General features: G+C 37.3%; 1 protein-coding gene across 5 annotated transcripts in view; it reads left to right on the forward strand.

Moving 5' to 3' along the window:
• Pparg (peroxisome proliferator-activated receptor gamma) overlaps positions 1-16,033 on the forward strand; it is a 125,362-nt gene that overhangs the window by 53,674 nt on the left and 55,655 nt on the right. The window contains exon 1 of one of the 5 annotated variants that reach the window (NM_013124.3): positions 5,356-5,523. The exons of the other annotated variants lie outside the window; for them this stretch is intronic. Coding sequence (NP_037256.1) covers positions 5,442-5,523 — 82 coding nt within the window. The 5' untranslated portion in view covers positions 5,356-5,441. Of the gene's footprint in view, positions 1-5,355; positions 5,524-16,033 lie in introns of those variants that run through there. 5 annotated transcript variants of the gene reach the window in all.

Below are 16,033 nucleotides of genomic sequence, written 5' to 3' on the forward strand. Positions count from 1 at the left end.
ATGGAGACTCCTGAGTGAGGCTCTGTCTCAAAACCAACCAAACAAAAGTACATTAACAAATTCAAACCTCAGCAGATTGTTTAATGCTTATATGAGGATAGGACACACAACATGTGTCTGGATTTCATTTTCTAAAAAAAATAGAATTATCAACCAAAAACATGAATAGTTACTACCTTGTGATGAAAAATCATTGGTAATTTTAACTTAAAAATTATTCATTTCTGTTTCTGTGTTTTGTTACTCCTAACACGTTCTGATTTTTGTTTTTAAAAAGAAAAGTAAATTTAATTGAGTCTTTTATTTTAAAAAGTGGTTATTTACTTTGTGAAGAGGCCCCTTCTCATGCCAGAGAAGAGTAGCCTAGCTCTAAGAAGTGAGACAAGAAGTCTGTGAAGGGCCAGGAGCCTGACGTCTAAGCTTTCTGGGCAACGTCTGTGCCCTTTGCTGCTGCATCACAGCCCATACCTAATTCATTCACTGGGGCTGCTAGACTCAAGTTAATACCATTTTATTGAGTTATTTGTCTTTAAAAGCATAGAATATAGTTTATGTAGCTTTGTTATATTAATTGCCTTAAAATTTTACTTCCTAAAAATTTGAATGGTAATTATATTTTTTATTGAAAGAATGGGTTGTGTCTGTGAACAAGATGGCATAAATGCCCTTCGTTGCTCTCTTCCTTTGTGAGTGAGGATCAGGCTTGCAGGAATGGTATCTAGGATCAGGATTGCTTCTTCTCCAAGCCTGTGATCCGTTGGCATGTCACTCCTTGTAATGTGAGGAAACCCTAAGTGGATACAACCATCCACTTGAAGATAGGTTCCAAGCCAGCTTCAGCTGAGCTGGGAAGAAGGCAGTTGTTCTGGGTAAGGACAGGAGGGAGTGGGCAGGCAGTCTGCCTGTTTCTTAGAGGCCTCGCCATGAAGCTGAAGTCTTGTTAAGACAAGAAAAACAAATGATTCTGCTAGCCATTCACAATAGGCTCTAAGCTCCTTGAATGGCACATGAGACAAATGTGGTAAGCAATTGTTAGCTCATCATCCTCATCACCAACAAAAACAACCCTACTATATTTGAATGCCAACCAGAGGCATAGTGCTAGGCTCTAAAGAGCCCCTAATTGCAAATTGTTTAGGAGCCAGGATAATTATGAACTGTACCAATAAAATAGAATTTAGCAACCTTTAAATGAGAATATTCAAAATACAAACATGTATTTTATACAAAAGAAACCAATTAAAGGAATTCTTTAAAAATCTAATAATCTGCATAATAAATTCAATTTATTAAATATTAAATTATTAACTCTATAATCATGGAAAATTTTTACATAAATTATTCTAACACTGAGTAATCTAGCAATATTAATATTGTAATTTTTACTAATGAATTTTGGGTCCTTTAATATTAAATTATTAATGTTTATAGATCTAATTACCTTTCAAATGTATAAAATTTAGGGTTTTTATTTCTAGTAAATGAGGGATTCCATAATTAACACTCAAGATTAAATATTAAAGGGTAGCCTCACCAGGGATAGTTATGCACTCCTGAAATCCTAACACTTGGGAGGTGGAGGCAGGACGATCAGGAATCCAGGATCATTCTCGACTACAGTGTGTTTGAGGCCAGCCTGTCTTTAAAAACAAACAAATAAACAAACAAAAACCCAAAACACAGCCATTCTCAAATAGCAAACTATCAAGGTGTTTCCAGGTATTACAAACAGAGAAAGTAGTAAATCAAAGTAGTAAATCAGCTGTTCTCACTTTGGCAGCACATGTATTAAAATAGACTTTCCATCTTCTTTGTTAAATAGTTTGTTACTTTCCTTCTTTCTTCTACCAAGAATGTAATATTGAACCCACAATCAAATCCATACCCATTAGGTTTTCAAAATCCAAGACAAGATCTTCATCTCCATCTGTACTTCAAAAAACCTGCAATCCTCCAGGCATGGCAAGTCCTCTCTGGTACTATCTGTTCTTTTTCTTGACTCTAACCCTCCTCTGCAGCTTTTCCCCAAACCAGGGCTGATCAACTTCTCCACTGAGGTGTAAAACTCTGATAACACAGAATGTATAATGTTAGCACTACAAGGTCTTTTGTGAACTTCACTATAAATTTCAAGAGTAGGACACTAGAATTATTAAAGTTTTGAAGACACAGACATTCCCCTGCATGTCAGAATCCTTATGACCTTATGGATTTTCTGATGTTAATACTGTCCCCTGACACTGACTACTTTACTAAAGCAAATATATTTCTGATATGAATGTATGCTAACTGACCATCAAAGTTAAGTAAACTAGATGATCACTCTTTTAGGTTTGTTTGGTTAGTTTTGGTAAATGAAATTAAATATGAACTCACTAAGGCTAAAAGCTGTGACTTGCTAATGTGTCTATTGGGCGTTTCTACAGTAATGCCTAACATTTAATGGATGCATGAATAATGTAAATTATGTAAAATAAAATTGCTAATTATTTCCAATATTTAAGAACAAAATGGGTGGATAATTACAGGAAAAATGAGATTGACTCCATTAATTTTCATCTATCTGAACGTCCATGGGAGCAAATTATTTTTTAAGCAACCTACTACAATATGGTAGGACAACAGATTGTAATAAACGTTAGCTGTCTTAAACAATCCACACCATGTAGCTATTTTGTTAGTAGGTTGGGTGTTTTGTGTGTTCTATGGTTCAAATGTGTCATCAAATACATAAGTAACATTTGTTGAATCTGCTCTGTGCCAGACTCTGTATTTACTTAAACTATGACTTTTGTTTATTGGCTGTTTTTGAAGTCCATAGAGCATACACATCTTGTTCATTTGTACCCTAGCACCAAGCTTAAGGCTTGCCATCTCTTATATTGTCAATAAATATTTGTTGAACAAGTGAATAAAATAGAATGATCAAGAGGCTTTTGCTTCAAGTAAAGCTTAGGACAAGGGAAGAACAGCAAAATACAGTCCTAAGAGTAGATGTTACCAATTCAGGTTCTGTGGAATAATTAACTGCTAAAACAGTTTGTGTGGTTGAATGACAAGCACATACTAAGAAGTAGAGGCTCAGAAAGCCTAGATAACCAGTAGGTATGCAAGCTAAATGTTGTCCTGTGAAAAGAAGGGAGGAAAACTATATCTATGTGGGGTCCAACCCAGATAATAACAGAGACTAAAACAGAACCTGAGACCCAGGTGAGACTGTTGACCTCAGAAACCAAATGTAGAAGATCCATGCCAAGTCGAATGAAACTGAGTGATCTACCTCAGTATTGAGAGCATGTAGAGACACGAGAAAGAAGGTATTGCCAGGCCAGCTCCCACTTTCACCACAGTCATTGGTATTGAAAATAGGGTAATGTAGGTACCCATTAATATCCCCCTTAAGGGAGAAGCCTCCTCTTCCTCTATCTCTATGGTGCTTGAGCACTGGAGTCGAGTTCCAGTGCTAGGCTTGTCTTTTTAATTTAGAAGACACAGTTATTACCCAAGGGACTCCCTTTCTCATCTTTTTACACTCCTTCTAAAATGATATCTTTCACTAAATGTTAGCATTTTAAATACCCATGCAAAATCTTAAGAGGGTTTTAATAAATGTTTTGAGGATGGATACTGATGATCAAACCCAGGGCCTATCAATGCCAAGCAAAAGCTCTACCACTGTGCTACACCTCTCCCCTCAACTGTGTTTAAACAGTTAACCAGGATCCGGAGACAGGAATAAGGGAACCAAGTGAAATATTGATCTTCATAGGAAATGAAGCTGAAGTTTTACATTCTAGACAGTAGATGCCAGAGATAGCACATAGAACTATCTATAGAAGTCCAGATTTTGTCCATTCTGTTAAATTTTGTTTCTGTTTGTTCTGTTCTTGACTTTAATGATTGATTTAGTGATTGATTTTGACCTGTGAGCTCCACCAAAATTTTTGGATTCTATTACATCCTTAAGTAGTGTGTCCTGGGTTTGTGATTCCATCCTATGTCTGATTACTTTGTAATTTAAAGAAGTTTTTAAGCATTGAGAAGAAAATTATTTTATTAAGAATTCAAATTAAATGGAGATAAAACTAACCCTACACAGTGATAATTAGCCCCATCATTTGGACTACCAAGCTTGAATTACTTTAGTAGTGTTTGGGGAGAGTCACTAAATGATGTAATTGCGAACTTCTCAATTCACTGAGTGATATTTAGATCCAGTGAGCATTTTCCCATTGAGTTATTGCTCAATTATTGACAGGGAAACTCTTGCTAGTCCCCTTGAAGAATGAATAGTTACTCAACATAGATTACTAGAGATATAGTTATTCCATTTGGGGGTATCAGGATAAATATAATTCGGGGGATTATTGCCATGTGATATGCTGCCCTATGTAAGGGCTCTTTTAAAGTCCACAAGTCACTGAATTATATTAGGTCACTTATGTGACAAGGGCTGCTCCCACGTTAGCAGTTTGGCACAGCTAGGTTTTTTTTCTGCCAAAAAGGGCAAAGGCCGTAAGCAAGAAGCCAGAGTTTTCCTGATTACAAAACTGACCACAATTCCTTGCCAATCTAGCAGGGTATTTTTTTTCTTCTGGTAATACATTATTCTCAGGGAGGGCTCCAATTTTTTTCATTGTGACATAGCACTTACCACTTAAACATCAACCATTGGAATACTGCTGCAGTTGCTATTGATAGACAAATTGAAAACACAAACTTTGATATATAAAATTTAAACTTTACCAGCCTTTATTCTGTCAACTGTTTAGTTCTGTGGAATGTGGAGAGCAGTAGCATTTTTGATCTTTTGTAAACTTGTTGAATAAATCACCCTAGAAGTACCCACGTGGGTAACAAAATCTAAAATAAGAATATGTATATATTTGAATACAAGAGTATTCTTCAGATAATGTGATTAAGAATTTCAACCAAGGATGGATACTTAAGAAAAATGTTGGCCAAATGAGTTTATCTAGTGTTTCATAACTTAAAGATTAAAGTTTTCTATTTAAAAAAGCCACTGGTGTGTATTTTACTGCAATTAAAAAGCAATCAATATTAAACAGTCTCTGCTCTGGTAATTCCAAATACTGTACAGTTCACACCCCTCACAAACACTGAATGTGTGGGTCACTGGCGAGACAGTGTAGCAACGTTTTCCTTGTAATGTACCAAGTCTTGCCAAAGAAGCAGACAGCATTATGACACACCATTTTGTCACAGCTGGCTCTCAATCAGGACAGTGCCAGCCAATTCAGGCCTGATCCTTTCTGTGTTTATTCCCACCTCTCCCAAATATTTGAAAACTGGTGTCTTGACTCATTAGCATATTCATAAGCTCAATGACCACAAGCCTTTTTCCTTTAACCAACCGATCTTTTACAAGACACAGACAAAACATCAGTGGGAATTAAGGCAAATCTCTGTTTTATGCTGTTATGGGTGAAACTCTGGGAGATCCTCCTGTTGACCCAGAGCATGGTGCCTTCGCTGATGCACTGCCTATGAGCACTTCACAAGGTAAAGTCCATTCCTGATGTTGCTGTAAGGGATGCTTCGGGCACTCATGTGTGGGTGGAATTGCATGTCCGTTTTCCATGTGTATTCATATAATATATTAATCCTTTGGCCACTTTTATGGTAATCACTTATAAATGTATTCAGAACTTTCAGCATAGAACCCTAATCTAATCTATAGTTTATGTCTGTGCATGACTTCCATCTCCTGAATTATAAACATTAAAGGTATTTTGATATCCAAAACCAGCCCTGTTCATTTTTGTTTTCTGCATTTGCATACATATCCCAAAAATGTGTGTGAGCATTTCAGAACACTTGACGAATCAGCTTCCCCTCTTTTTATTGTGTTAGATTTATTTCATGGCAATTTTTAATCCATCTTGTAGAACTTTTGTTCTTCAAGTATTTTTAATTGTACTTTGAAATCTACATCTTCTTTTTTCCCAAAGAATTGCAAGCTCCTAGAATATAGGAACATGTTCTTGTAGAGTTTTTAGGATACTCTAAGCATGATGTCTGATTGAAGACTATCTGTTCCAAGCCTTTCACTTTACACACTAGGAAAACGAGGTCTCTGTGAGGCTTGATGCATGCAGAATAAACAATTTGTCATTACTTCTATGCAGATTTGTTACTCAGAAACAAAATTCTCCTTTCCCAACATTTTTTTCTTGTCCCCTGTAGATGTTACGCTTTTCATTTCTATAGCTCCTTCTACTGGGGTTTCTTAGGCATAGCTTCTATTTTGTATCATTTCTTATTTATTCTAGTGTTTCTGTTTGTTTTACTTTTCTTGTCTCATAGATTACATATAAAATAGGTTGTTGAGTTAGGGTGATTGTGTTTTATAATAGAAGTGCAAAAGCATTAAAATGAAGTCATTTGTTGGTTAAAATTAATAGCTTCATTTTAAATTTTTCTGGAAGCCTAAAATTTGAACACATTTGTCACAATTTTTAAGACATCAGTTTTTAAAGTGAAAAAAATTCCTGAAATTTTTTCTGCGCTCGCTCTCTCTCTCTCTCTCTCTCTCTCTCTCTCTCTCTCTCTCTCTGTGTGTGTGTGTGTGTGTGTGTGTGTGTGTGTGTGTGTGTGTGTTGCTAAGAATCCAACTCAGGATTGAGTTTACTGTCTGTCCTTGATCTGACCCCTAGTCCTACCTTTGATTCATTGTATATATTATCTGAGTTTCTTATACAGAAGTTTAGTTTCATTATATTCTGTAAAATATTCTATTTTTCTGTAAGCTGTGAAAGTGACTGCTAGCTGTATTAGTTTTATCTAGCCTGCCTTGAGAAAGAATATCCTGCCTACATTATGAAGTAATTCTTGACTCCAACTTTGGTACTTTTGTCTCTTTGAAAAGAACTTGTCTAGAACCTAGCACAATGACTTAGAGGGCAAATACTGGTTATGTCAAGAGATAGTTAGATGATGAAGATTTTATTCCATACCAACCTCTTATTTTTATGCTGTGTCTTTGTCCTAAATGTAATTTCTCTGAGTCTGAAATCTCTCTAATAGACTAAAACTTACTTTCTTCATCAAAATTGTACAAAATAGAATTATTTGCCAGGTGTACTGCTGTGACTTATAGGCTCAGCTACTTGGGAGACTGCACTGGAAGGATTAATCATGAACAGGAGTTGGGGCTAGCCTGGGCAACACAGTCTTTTAAGATATTAAAATATTAATTTTAATATTTTAAATACTAAAATATAATTTTTACTAATAATTTGAACTTTGGATTTTATGGTTATCTGGTTTATCACAAATGTTTCTCTACTAAAAATTTGAGCTATTAAAGCTCAACAACCTGTTTCTTACATGTATTGTGTTTTATGGTTGACTGTTAAATATTTAGTCCACTCCTGCTAAAACAAACAGATAAATGTAGAAATAAATCAAGTATGCTGTCATCATTAGTGATCCAACGCCAGCATTGATGACATGCTGTAGAGATGTCTTTGGCATAGCCCAGCAGCTTAGGTGTTCTTTCTTCATCTGAGGCAAAGTAAATTGGGTGGTGGTACAGGAACTGGGTACTGCTATTGAAGAAAAGAAAGGAAAAAAATATTTGGTTTTGGTCCAGAGGTCCAGCTGCATTGGTCATATCCATGAAGTTGAAGTTACCCTTTCAGTCACTCTGCCCAAAGAGGGCATCTACATGTTTTTCCAAGGCTCCATGAGCACTAGGTCCCGAAGAGGACATCTACATGTTTTTCCAAGACTCCATGAACACTGGGTCCCTTTCATCTCACTCCTTTTCTTTTTTTGAGAGTTCTGCAGGCAACCCCAAGTAACCTCATGCTGGCTCCGATTTCCACCAATAAAAATTGGCACGGTGCAAGGGACACTTCCTCGGACTCATGCTCAATATGCCTCCCACTCTGAGTGCCAGACTCAGTCCTGTGTGGATTCTTTAATTTTCAGCTGTTGCACCAGAGCTTGAAGGATGATGACACTTGTTCTCTAGAGCTGGTTGAGCAATGAAAACGCGTCTTAGAAACATGACAAATGCTGCAATAGAGCCCTTCGAAACCAGAGTCCCACAGAGATGGGAGCAGTGTTGATTGCATACCACTTCTATGGGGAATATTTAAACTGTCTAAGGGGCTCTAGGTAATGGGGGATATTTAAACTGTCTAAGGGGTTCTAGGTAGTGGGGGATATTTAAACTGTCTAAGGGGCTCTAAGTAATGGTATACTAAAATCAGATAATTGACAAAATTCTCACCTGGCTAGAAGTTTAAAGGGACAAAAATATAAGGACTGGTTCTGTATTGCCCATATATAAGTTTCATGAATGGAGCAAGTCAGTTTCCATTTTCCTTGTGTGTCTACTGTGTCCCCAGGTGTTAACAGGGTTATTGTGAAGGTTAGGCAGTATGATGCTTGCGAAGGCAGATCTAAAGCCCTCTGTGACACTTATTGTTTTAGTCTTTGTCATATTGGTTATTGCAGGATCAGATAGAAGATTCTGAGAACAGAATATCTTACATTTTAAGCAGTTTAGAGAATATGGAAAAGCAAAACCTAAAGTTATCTTCACTGCACTAATAAATGACAGTTATTTAAGTAAAAAGGGGCTTCTTGAAAAGCAGTATGCTCGCCGCTATACTATGAATGCTAAAAGGGGGTATCTTTAGAAACCCCCATGTGTATTTTAAGAAGAAAATAATCAAACTTAAAGAAAACAACTTTATATCTCGTTTTTAAAAGCAAGCAAGAAAAAAGCAAACAAGCAAAAAGCCAGTACAGTACTAGGGCTGGAGCCCAAGGGCTTGTGTTTGCCAGACAAACGCTCTACCACTGAGCTCCATTTCCAATCCTGGGTTTCGTCATTCTGTTGTGTTAAACATGGCAAAATTACTTCACACTGCATTAACATTCGTCTCTGAAGAAACTGAACTGCCAAAAACTGGAATCATTCTTTGGGTCTTTGGGTTTAAATGGAAGCAGTGATTGCTCATTTTCCCCCTCAGGGTCAGGGGAGCTGTTCTAGGTTATGATACTCTTTATCTGTTGAAGTGAAAGTCCAGAAAATATTTAAATTATTGATACTACTCTAAAGTTCATACTCGTCCTTGCAATGGCAACTCAGAGAGCTGAAATGTGGTGGTGGGGAAGGGAGTTGGGAGATTGGGGTGGGAGTTGGGGGGGAGGGGAGAGTACTTGCCTAACACACACAAAACTGGTTCCATCCCCAGCAGTGAAGAAGGAAAAACAATGCAAGTCATTTTAAGAGAATTTTATAGTTGTTGGTATTAACTTTTTCCTTAGCACAGCTCTAGTTCTGTCTGTATTTCTTGATTTATCTTATTTTAACATTTTTCTTAAAGTCTAAGACTTGGGTTAGTTCCATTTCTAGATTTGGTGTCTTCTCATTGTTACATGGAAACAGTCAGTTCTTATGTCCCCCTCCCCAATTGTGAATAAAGTATATGAAAGAAATGTCACTTACAAGAAATCACAGGAGTGGGGTTGGGGATTTAGCTCAGTGGTAGAGCGCTTGCCTAGCAAGCACAAGGCCCTGGGTTCGGTCCCCAGCTCAGAAAAAAAGAAAAAGAAAAAGAAATCACAGGAGTACACATGAACAGACCCATGGCTTCAGCTGCATATGTAGCAGAGGATGGCCTTGTTAGGCACCAATGGGAGGAGAAGCCCTTGGTCCTGCCAAGGCTAGACCCTCCAGTGTAGGGGAATGTCAGGGCGGGGAGGTGGGAAAGGGTGGGTGGTTGGGTGGGGGAAGGGATAACATTTGAAATGTAAATAAGAAATACCAAAGGAAAAAAAGAAAGAAAAACAAAAGGTGTTTTAAAAGCAGGGTCTTGCTATCAGACCTTAAATCTTTCTGTCTCTTTCTCCTTGTTGTTGGGATCATAGGCACATAATAGTTGATTTCAAAAGCAATATGGCAACAGTTAGTCTCTCAAAGTGCTAAAATACATTCATCACTCTAATATTGTCAGGTCAGTGTGTCTGTAAGTGTACTCCCTAAGTTATAACTTTACCCTGAAGAAGCAATGCTAGACAAACTCTAAAATCATAGTATCTTGTTAGGCACACATTTCTTGGTTCAGAGGAAATCTGGGCTGAGTAAATTTCTTCACTGGCTTAGGGGACCAGAACTGACCCACAGCTTCATTATTTTAGCTTCCTTGGACACACCAGAATGGCATAGAATTTCCTGAATGCCTCTTGGCCATCTACTGGTGCTGAGTACTTGTGTTGGAGTCATTTGAATAGAACTGGGTTTCTGTACCTTTCTACTCCACAACCCTTTCCTTCACATGTGCAACTTTGCACCTGTAGCTAATCTACAGACACAGACACTGCACATGCGACTAATGGCAGCTGCAACCCCACTCTTACAACCTCAGAACTGAGGTATTTGAACACCAGTGCTTTAGACCTATGTGATTTTTATTTGAACAAGAGATTGCCAAGACAAGAGTAAGGATCCCACATGTGGAGAGAGCCAGGTGTGGTTACTATAAAGTCGATTTGAAACAGTCAACTCTCAGTTACATGTGAGTTAACCCTCCTCAGTCCATGCCAGATCTCCTGTGTGTGAGAAACTCTGACAGCCACTCTGGATTTGCAGGGAAACAGCCCTCAACAGTCTTCTCTTGGGTGCCTGCTGCTTGCAAGGTGTCACAGCGCTGCGGAGTCCACACCTGTGCCCGGCTTCCACTGCTTTATGGTCACCTGGATCTGCATATATTTTACCTTCCTTCCCTCCTATCCCAGGAAGTGGCCTACATGGCTCCCTTTAGACTAATCTCATTTTGCAAAAATATAGCCACACTCCCTCTTGCTTCCGAGTTTAGTATGTCCTTAAATGCCTTTCCCACTCTTCTACCTTGTCAAATTTTTCCTGTCTTTCGAGGTCAGGTTCAAAGAACGTCAACCTGTTCAGTGAAGCCTTCTGTGAATATCCACATCTAATCCTCCTCTGGTCTGAAAATGTGCTCTCTCCTCTACTTCCTGGGCTGCCAACAGCCTGATCCAATCCACTGTCTCTGGACTAGAGAGCAATCTCTTGACAAGTTTTGTTTGTTAAATGTATCTGCCTGTCCTCCCAACATTATTCTACTCTCACCTCTTATCCATTATGTTTAAAAGTCAGGATTCCCCTAGCTCAACACCCTTTAGTGGTTGTTGAACTCACAGGTAATGAACAAAAGCCCAATTTAACCCTGTAATGTCTACCCCACCCCAGGAGAGTTCTACAGTTCCCTTCTTCCCCTGTCTATCTCTTGGCTCTGCTGCATCATCACTGCCATTCTTTCTAGTGCCGACACTCCATGCATAGACCTGCCCAGTCTCTTCCCCAGCTCCTGTTCTTCCATGAGCACTCTTCTTCTGACATATCCCTGGCTGTCTCTACTGATCCCTCCACTTGATCTTACCTTCCAGTAAGAACAGCCTTTTCCACCCTTTCTCCCCATCAAGTTTCCTATTTCAAAAGCACTTGTCATTTTTCTTCTAAACTGTATAGCTTTTTGGCTGGTTGTATTTATAGCTTATAGTCTGCTTCATCCTTCAGATCTTGGTCAGGTTGCTCATTCACTTGTATTCTCAGAGATTCAGTAAAAAGCTTGGTAAAGAACAGTTCTCATTAATAATGGCCAAATGAGAGAAAAACCCTCTGACATTGATAATCTTCACCATGTAATTTAGCCCATAATAGAGACAGCCTGTTCTTGTTTTCTGCTTTGGACTATTCCCTAAGCCAAAGTATGAAATCACTGAGAAAGAACCCATGTTTTAATCTCTATTCCTAGAGAAAAAGGAAAGAACAAAATACTTAATGTATAATAGTCAATTTGTTGACTCATTAAAACCAAGCTGGTCTCCTGTTCTTCCAACACCTCTTTCTGGACTCTGAGGATACCTGCACATACATGGTATATGTATGTATATGTGTGTGTGTGTATATATATGGATACACACACTCAGGTGCACACAGATACATATAAAATGATTTAAAATAAATCTTGTTTAAAGACTGTGTGACTTTTATTTTTGTAGAATAGTATGTAGTTGGAATTCTATCCTATACATCCCTTTTGGATTAGTTTCTTTCCCAAAGTGGTATAAGCTTCCCCCTTGGTCTCTCGTGCTTGATGAGCATTCCTTTTCAGAACTAAGTATTTTATTGTCCAGTTGTATTACAGTTTATCCATCCATCTGCTGAAGGATTCCTTCTTCCAAATGTTGGCAATCATAGAACTGTAATAAACATCTGTGTGAAGTTTTTTTTTGTGTGGACCTAAGCTTTCAGTCAGTTTAGAGTGTGGCCGCTGGATTGTGTGGGAGTACCATGTTTTGTTTTATGAGAACTGTGACACTCTTCCAAAGTCACAGACCCTGTCACAGTCCTCCTGGTAATGAGGGAGTATTCCTGCCTCCACAGCCTCGCCAGCTTCTGGTGTTGTCAGTGTTTGAAGGTTTTCTAATGATTTATGAGGTTGATGATCTTATCTTCTTGCTCAAGTCTTTGTCCTTTTTTTATATCAAGTTTTTCGTTTTCTTAAGAGTTCTTTTGTGTATTTTTTTTAAAAAGCTTTATCAGATACTGGGGTTTTTTGTTTTGTTTTTTGGTTTGTGGTTTTGGTTTTGTTGTTGTTTGTTTTTATTGTTGTTTGAGACAGGGTTTCTCTGTGTAACAGAGCTTTGGCTGTCCTGGACTTGCTCTGTGAACCAGTATGGTCTTGAACTCAGAGAGATCCATCTGCCTCTGTCTCCTGAGTGCTAGGATTAAAGGTATGCAACATCATGCAGGGCATCAAATGTGCTTTTTTTCTTTTTACAAATATTTAATTGAAATAGTTTGGTACAGAGCAGACAACTTAAATTTTAATAAAGGTCAGTTTATCTTTCATGGATCATACCTTTTTACTGTATCTAAAGAAACCACACTCACCTAAGTTTTTTCCATTTGTTATCAATGAGAAATTTTATGCATAGTTGAGATAAATATTGTATAGGAGTTTTGTTTGATTGTTTCCTTGTTTGTTTGTTTGTTTGTTTGCTTGTTTGAGGATCTGTCTCTACAGTCCTGGATGTTCTGGAACTCTCTGTGTAGAGGACACTGGTCTCAAATTCAGAGACCTGCCTCCCAAGTTCTGGGATTAAAAGCATGTGACACTACACCCTCTATGTATAGTTCTTATACATTGTTAAATTCAATTTCTTAATATTCTGTTAGGGATTTTTGTATCTATATTTATGACCAAGCTCATTTACAGGGCTTTATCCTCTGTAATGACTTTATCCTGTTTTGATATTAAGGTAATTCTGGCCTCATAGCATCAAGAATTATTTTTTCCTTTATAATAGTTTATTAACTCTTAGTGAATTTCATACAATGTATCTGGATTATGCTTACCCCACTCCTTCTCCAACTCCTCTTATCAAGAATTATATCTGTTTCTACTGGCAAAGAACTGGTGTAATTTCTGCCTTGAATGACTGGTAGAACTGACCTTCTCTTTTATTTGGTTATTAATTACTTATTCAATTTTTTAAACAGATATAGGCCTGTTCAATTGTTTATTTCCTTTTGGATATTTTTTGGCATACTGTGTTTTGAGGAATAGGCCCAAGGAAGAGACACTTCATCTAGATTATTGACTCTGTAGCACAGAATTGTTTATAATATATCCTTTATAAACTGTGTGTTACATTGTATTGTGTGTTGTGCATGTGTGCTAAAGATTAAACCAAGGCCTTGGACACACTAAGAACATCTTCTCCCACTGAGATACAGCCGATCCTATTTACTATCTTGTTATTGTCCCTGGAACCTATGATAGTGTGCTTTCATTCATCTCTGGGTAAACACAACTTGACTTTGCACCAGTTTATACAGGACAAAGTAATAATTTCAATTCAACAGTACTAGCCATCAACAGTTAGCCTTAGTTCCAGTTAGATTATTCCTAGAATCTCTCTTTAGAAACATAAGAAAGATTAACAGAAGAACCATAAACCATGCTTGAGCTAGGTCGACCACAGAGGTAAAGGATATGAATCTGTGGATCAGAGGCAGAAGAGACGGTCAATATAATCTAGTCATCTTTTCTTTCTCCCCATACCTCACAACAAACTACCTAAACAACACTGAGCAATACAAGAAAAACTGAACGTCTAGAGATAAAATGAGTGTGTTTTTCCTTCTAGAGGCTGAGGCTAAGGCTACAGCTTCTCTGAGGCTTTGTTGATCTGAATTCAAATATTAACTGTGAGCCTTTCTGCTTATTATAAAGAAATGTACATAGAGAGACACATATTAGATGCTTCATCTTCTGCCAAATCAAACCAGAGATATGTATATGTGTGTGTGTATATATATATGGATACACACACTCAGGTGCACACAGATACATATAAAATGATTTAAAATAAATCTTGTTTAAAGACTGTGTGACTTTTATTTTTGTAGAATAGTATGTAGTGGTACTCCCTAAGTTATAACTTTACCCTGAAGAAGCAATGCTAGACAAACTCTAAAATCATAGTATCTTGTTAGGCACACATTTCTTGGTTCAGAGGAAATCTGGGCTGAGTAAATTTCTTCACTGGCTTAGGGGACCAGAACTGACCCACAGCTTCATTATTTTAGCTTCCTTGGACTGCACTAGAGAAGCCACTACTGAATTGAAATTCTTGCATTAATATCAATTAATTGTGTAATGTTCTGCAATTTACTTAACCCTAAATCTATTTTTAACATTATTAAATAGTGATTAATTATGCATACATTTGTGTTATATTATACCTTTAATAACATTTGAATATGTTGAAATGCAGGACTTATATATTCTCTGTTACATGTATGATATACACAAAAGAACATGCATGATGGGCATAAATATAACACTTGCTACTTAAGTGATTAAAAATTATAGCTATTATTATTAAATTATGCTTCTATGAATGAAATTCAGAGTGGTTTTTCTCTTTTAATAACACAAAGACCCATGATACTAATCAAAGATAAGAGAATTAGTACAGGATGCTGGCTCAGTTGATAAAAGTGTTTGATAACAGAAACGAGGACTTGAGTTCAGTCCCCAGAACCCATATTCTTAAAAGGCCAGCACATATTTGTAATCCCAGAACTGAGAGGGGAAGAAGCAGACAGGTCTAGTGGGAGAACCTGTCTCAAAATTACAGTGGGTGATATTCCTGACAGTGACATCCAACACTGTCCTCTGGCTTCTGCACATACACAGACTCCTGAACACACATATTCATGTGAACATGTATGTACATACACTCATATATCCACAATTTTTTAAAGTAAATCAATAGACAGAGAAAAGCATCTGTTGGTTAAATATTTTCTTTTATTTCACTGTTTCTTTTCTACTTTTCCATATTATTAGCTGATCATTCCTGTCCAATAACACAAAGTGCATACAAAAAACAGATTTATTCCCACTTGTTAGATTAACTCATTGAAAAATATTACAGTTAGAAGTTATTTAAGGGGTTAGGGTATAGTTCAATGGTAGAGTTAAAAACAAAGTATATGCAACTTAATTTTTAACATAATCAAATGAATAATCATCTTTTAAAAGTCGGGCAGTATAAAGACTTTAATTTTTAAAAAAAAAGGTAGAGCACCTCAATGCCACAATAATCCCCTTTCAAAGGTCCTGATATTTTACTCCGGAGCTCTCCCTGGCACTCACCTCCATGTCTTGAAAATCACATGCTTGGCTGCAACTTTTTCTACTATGTTCACCAACTGTTGACCTCTAACTATAGAACATAAGCATTCCATCCTTTTACTACCTCATTCCCTTTCCCAAATACACTTCTTTCTCTTCTCACCTTCTCAGTGTAGTTTCCAGTAATTTGGAGTTAAGTCAGTTGTCCACGGTTACATTGTAATAACTTTGAAAGGAGTATTTACAGCCTTCAACATCAGTATTTTGTGGTTTCAAAAGTAGTTTCTCCTTCAAATATTAAGCTGTCATACTGCATGTTCTCC

Source organism: Rattus norvegicus, chromosome 4 (genome assembly GCF_036323735.1).
Source record: "Rattus norvegicus strain BN/NHsdMcwi chromosome 4, GRCr8, whole genome shotgun sequence".
Taxonomy (NCBI): Eukaryota; Metazoa; Chordata; class Mammalia; order Rodentia; family Muridae; genus Rattus; species Rattus norvegicus.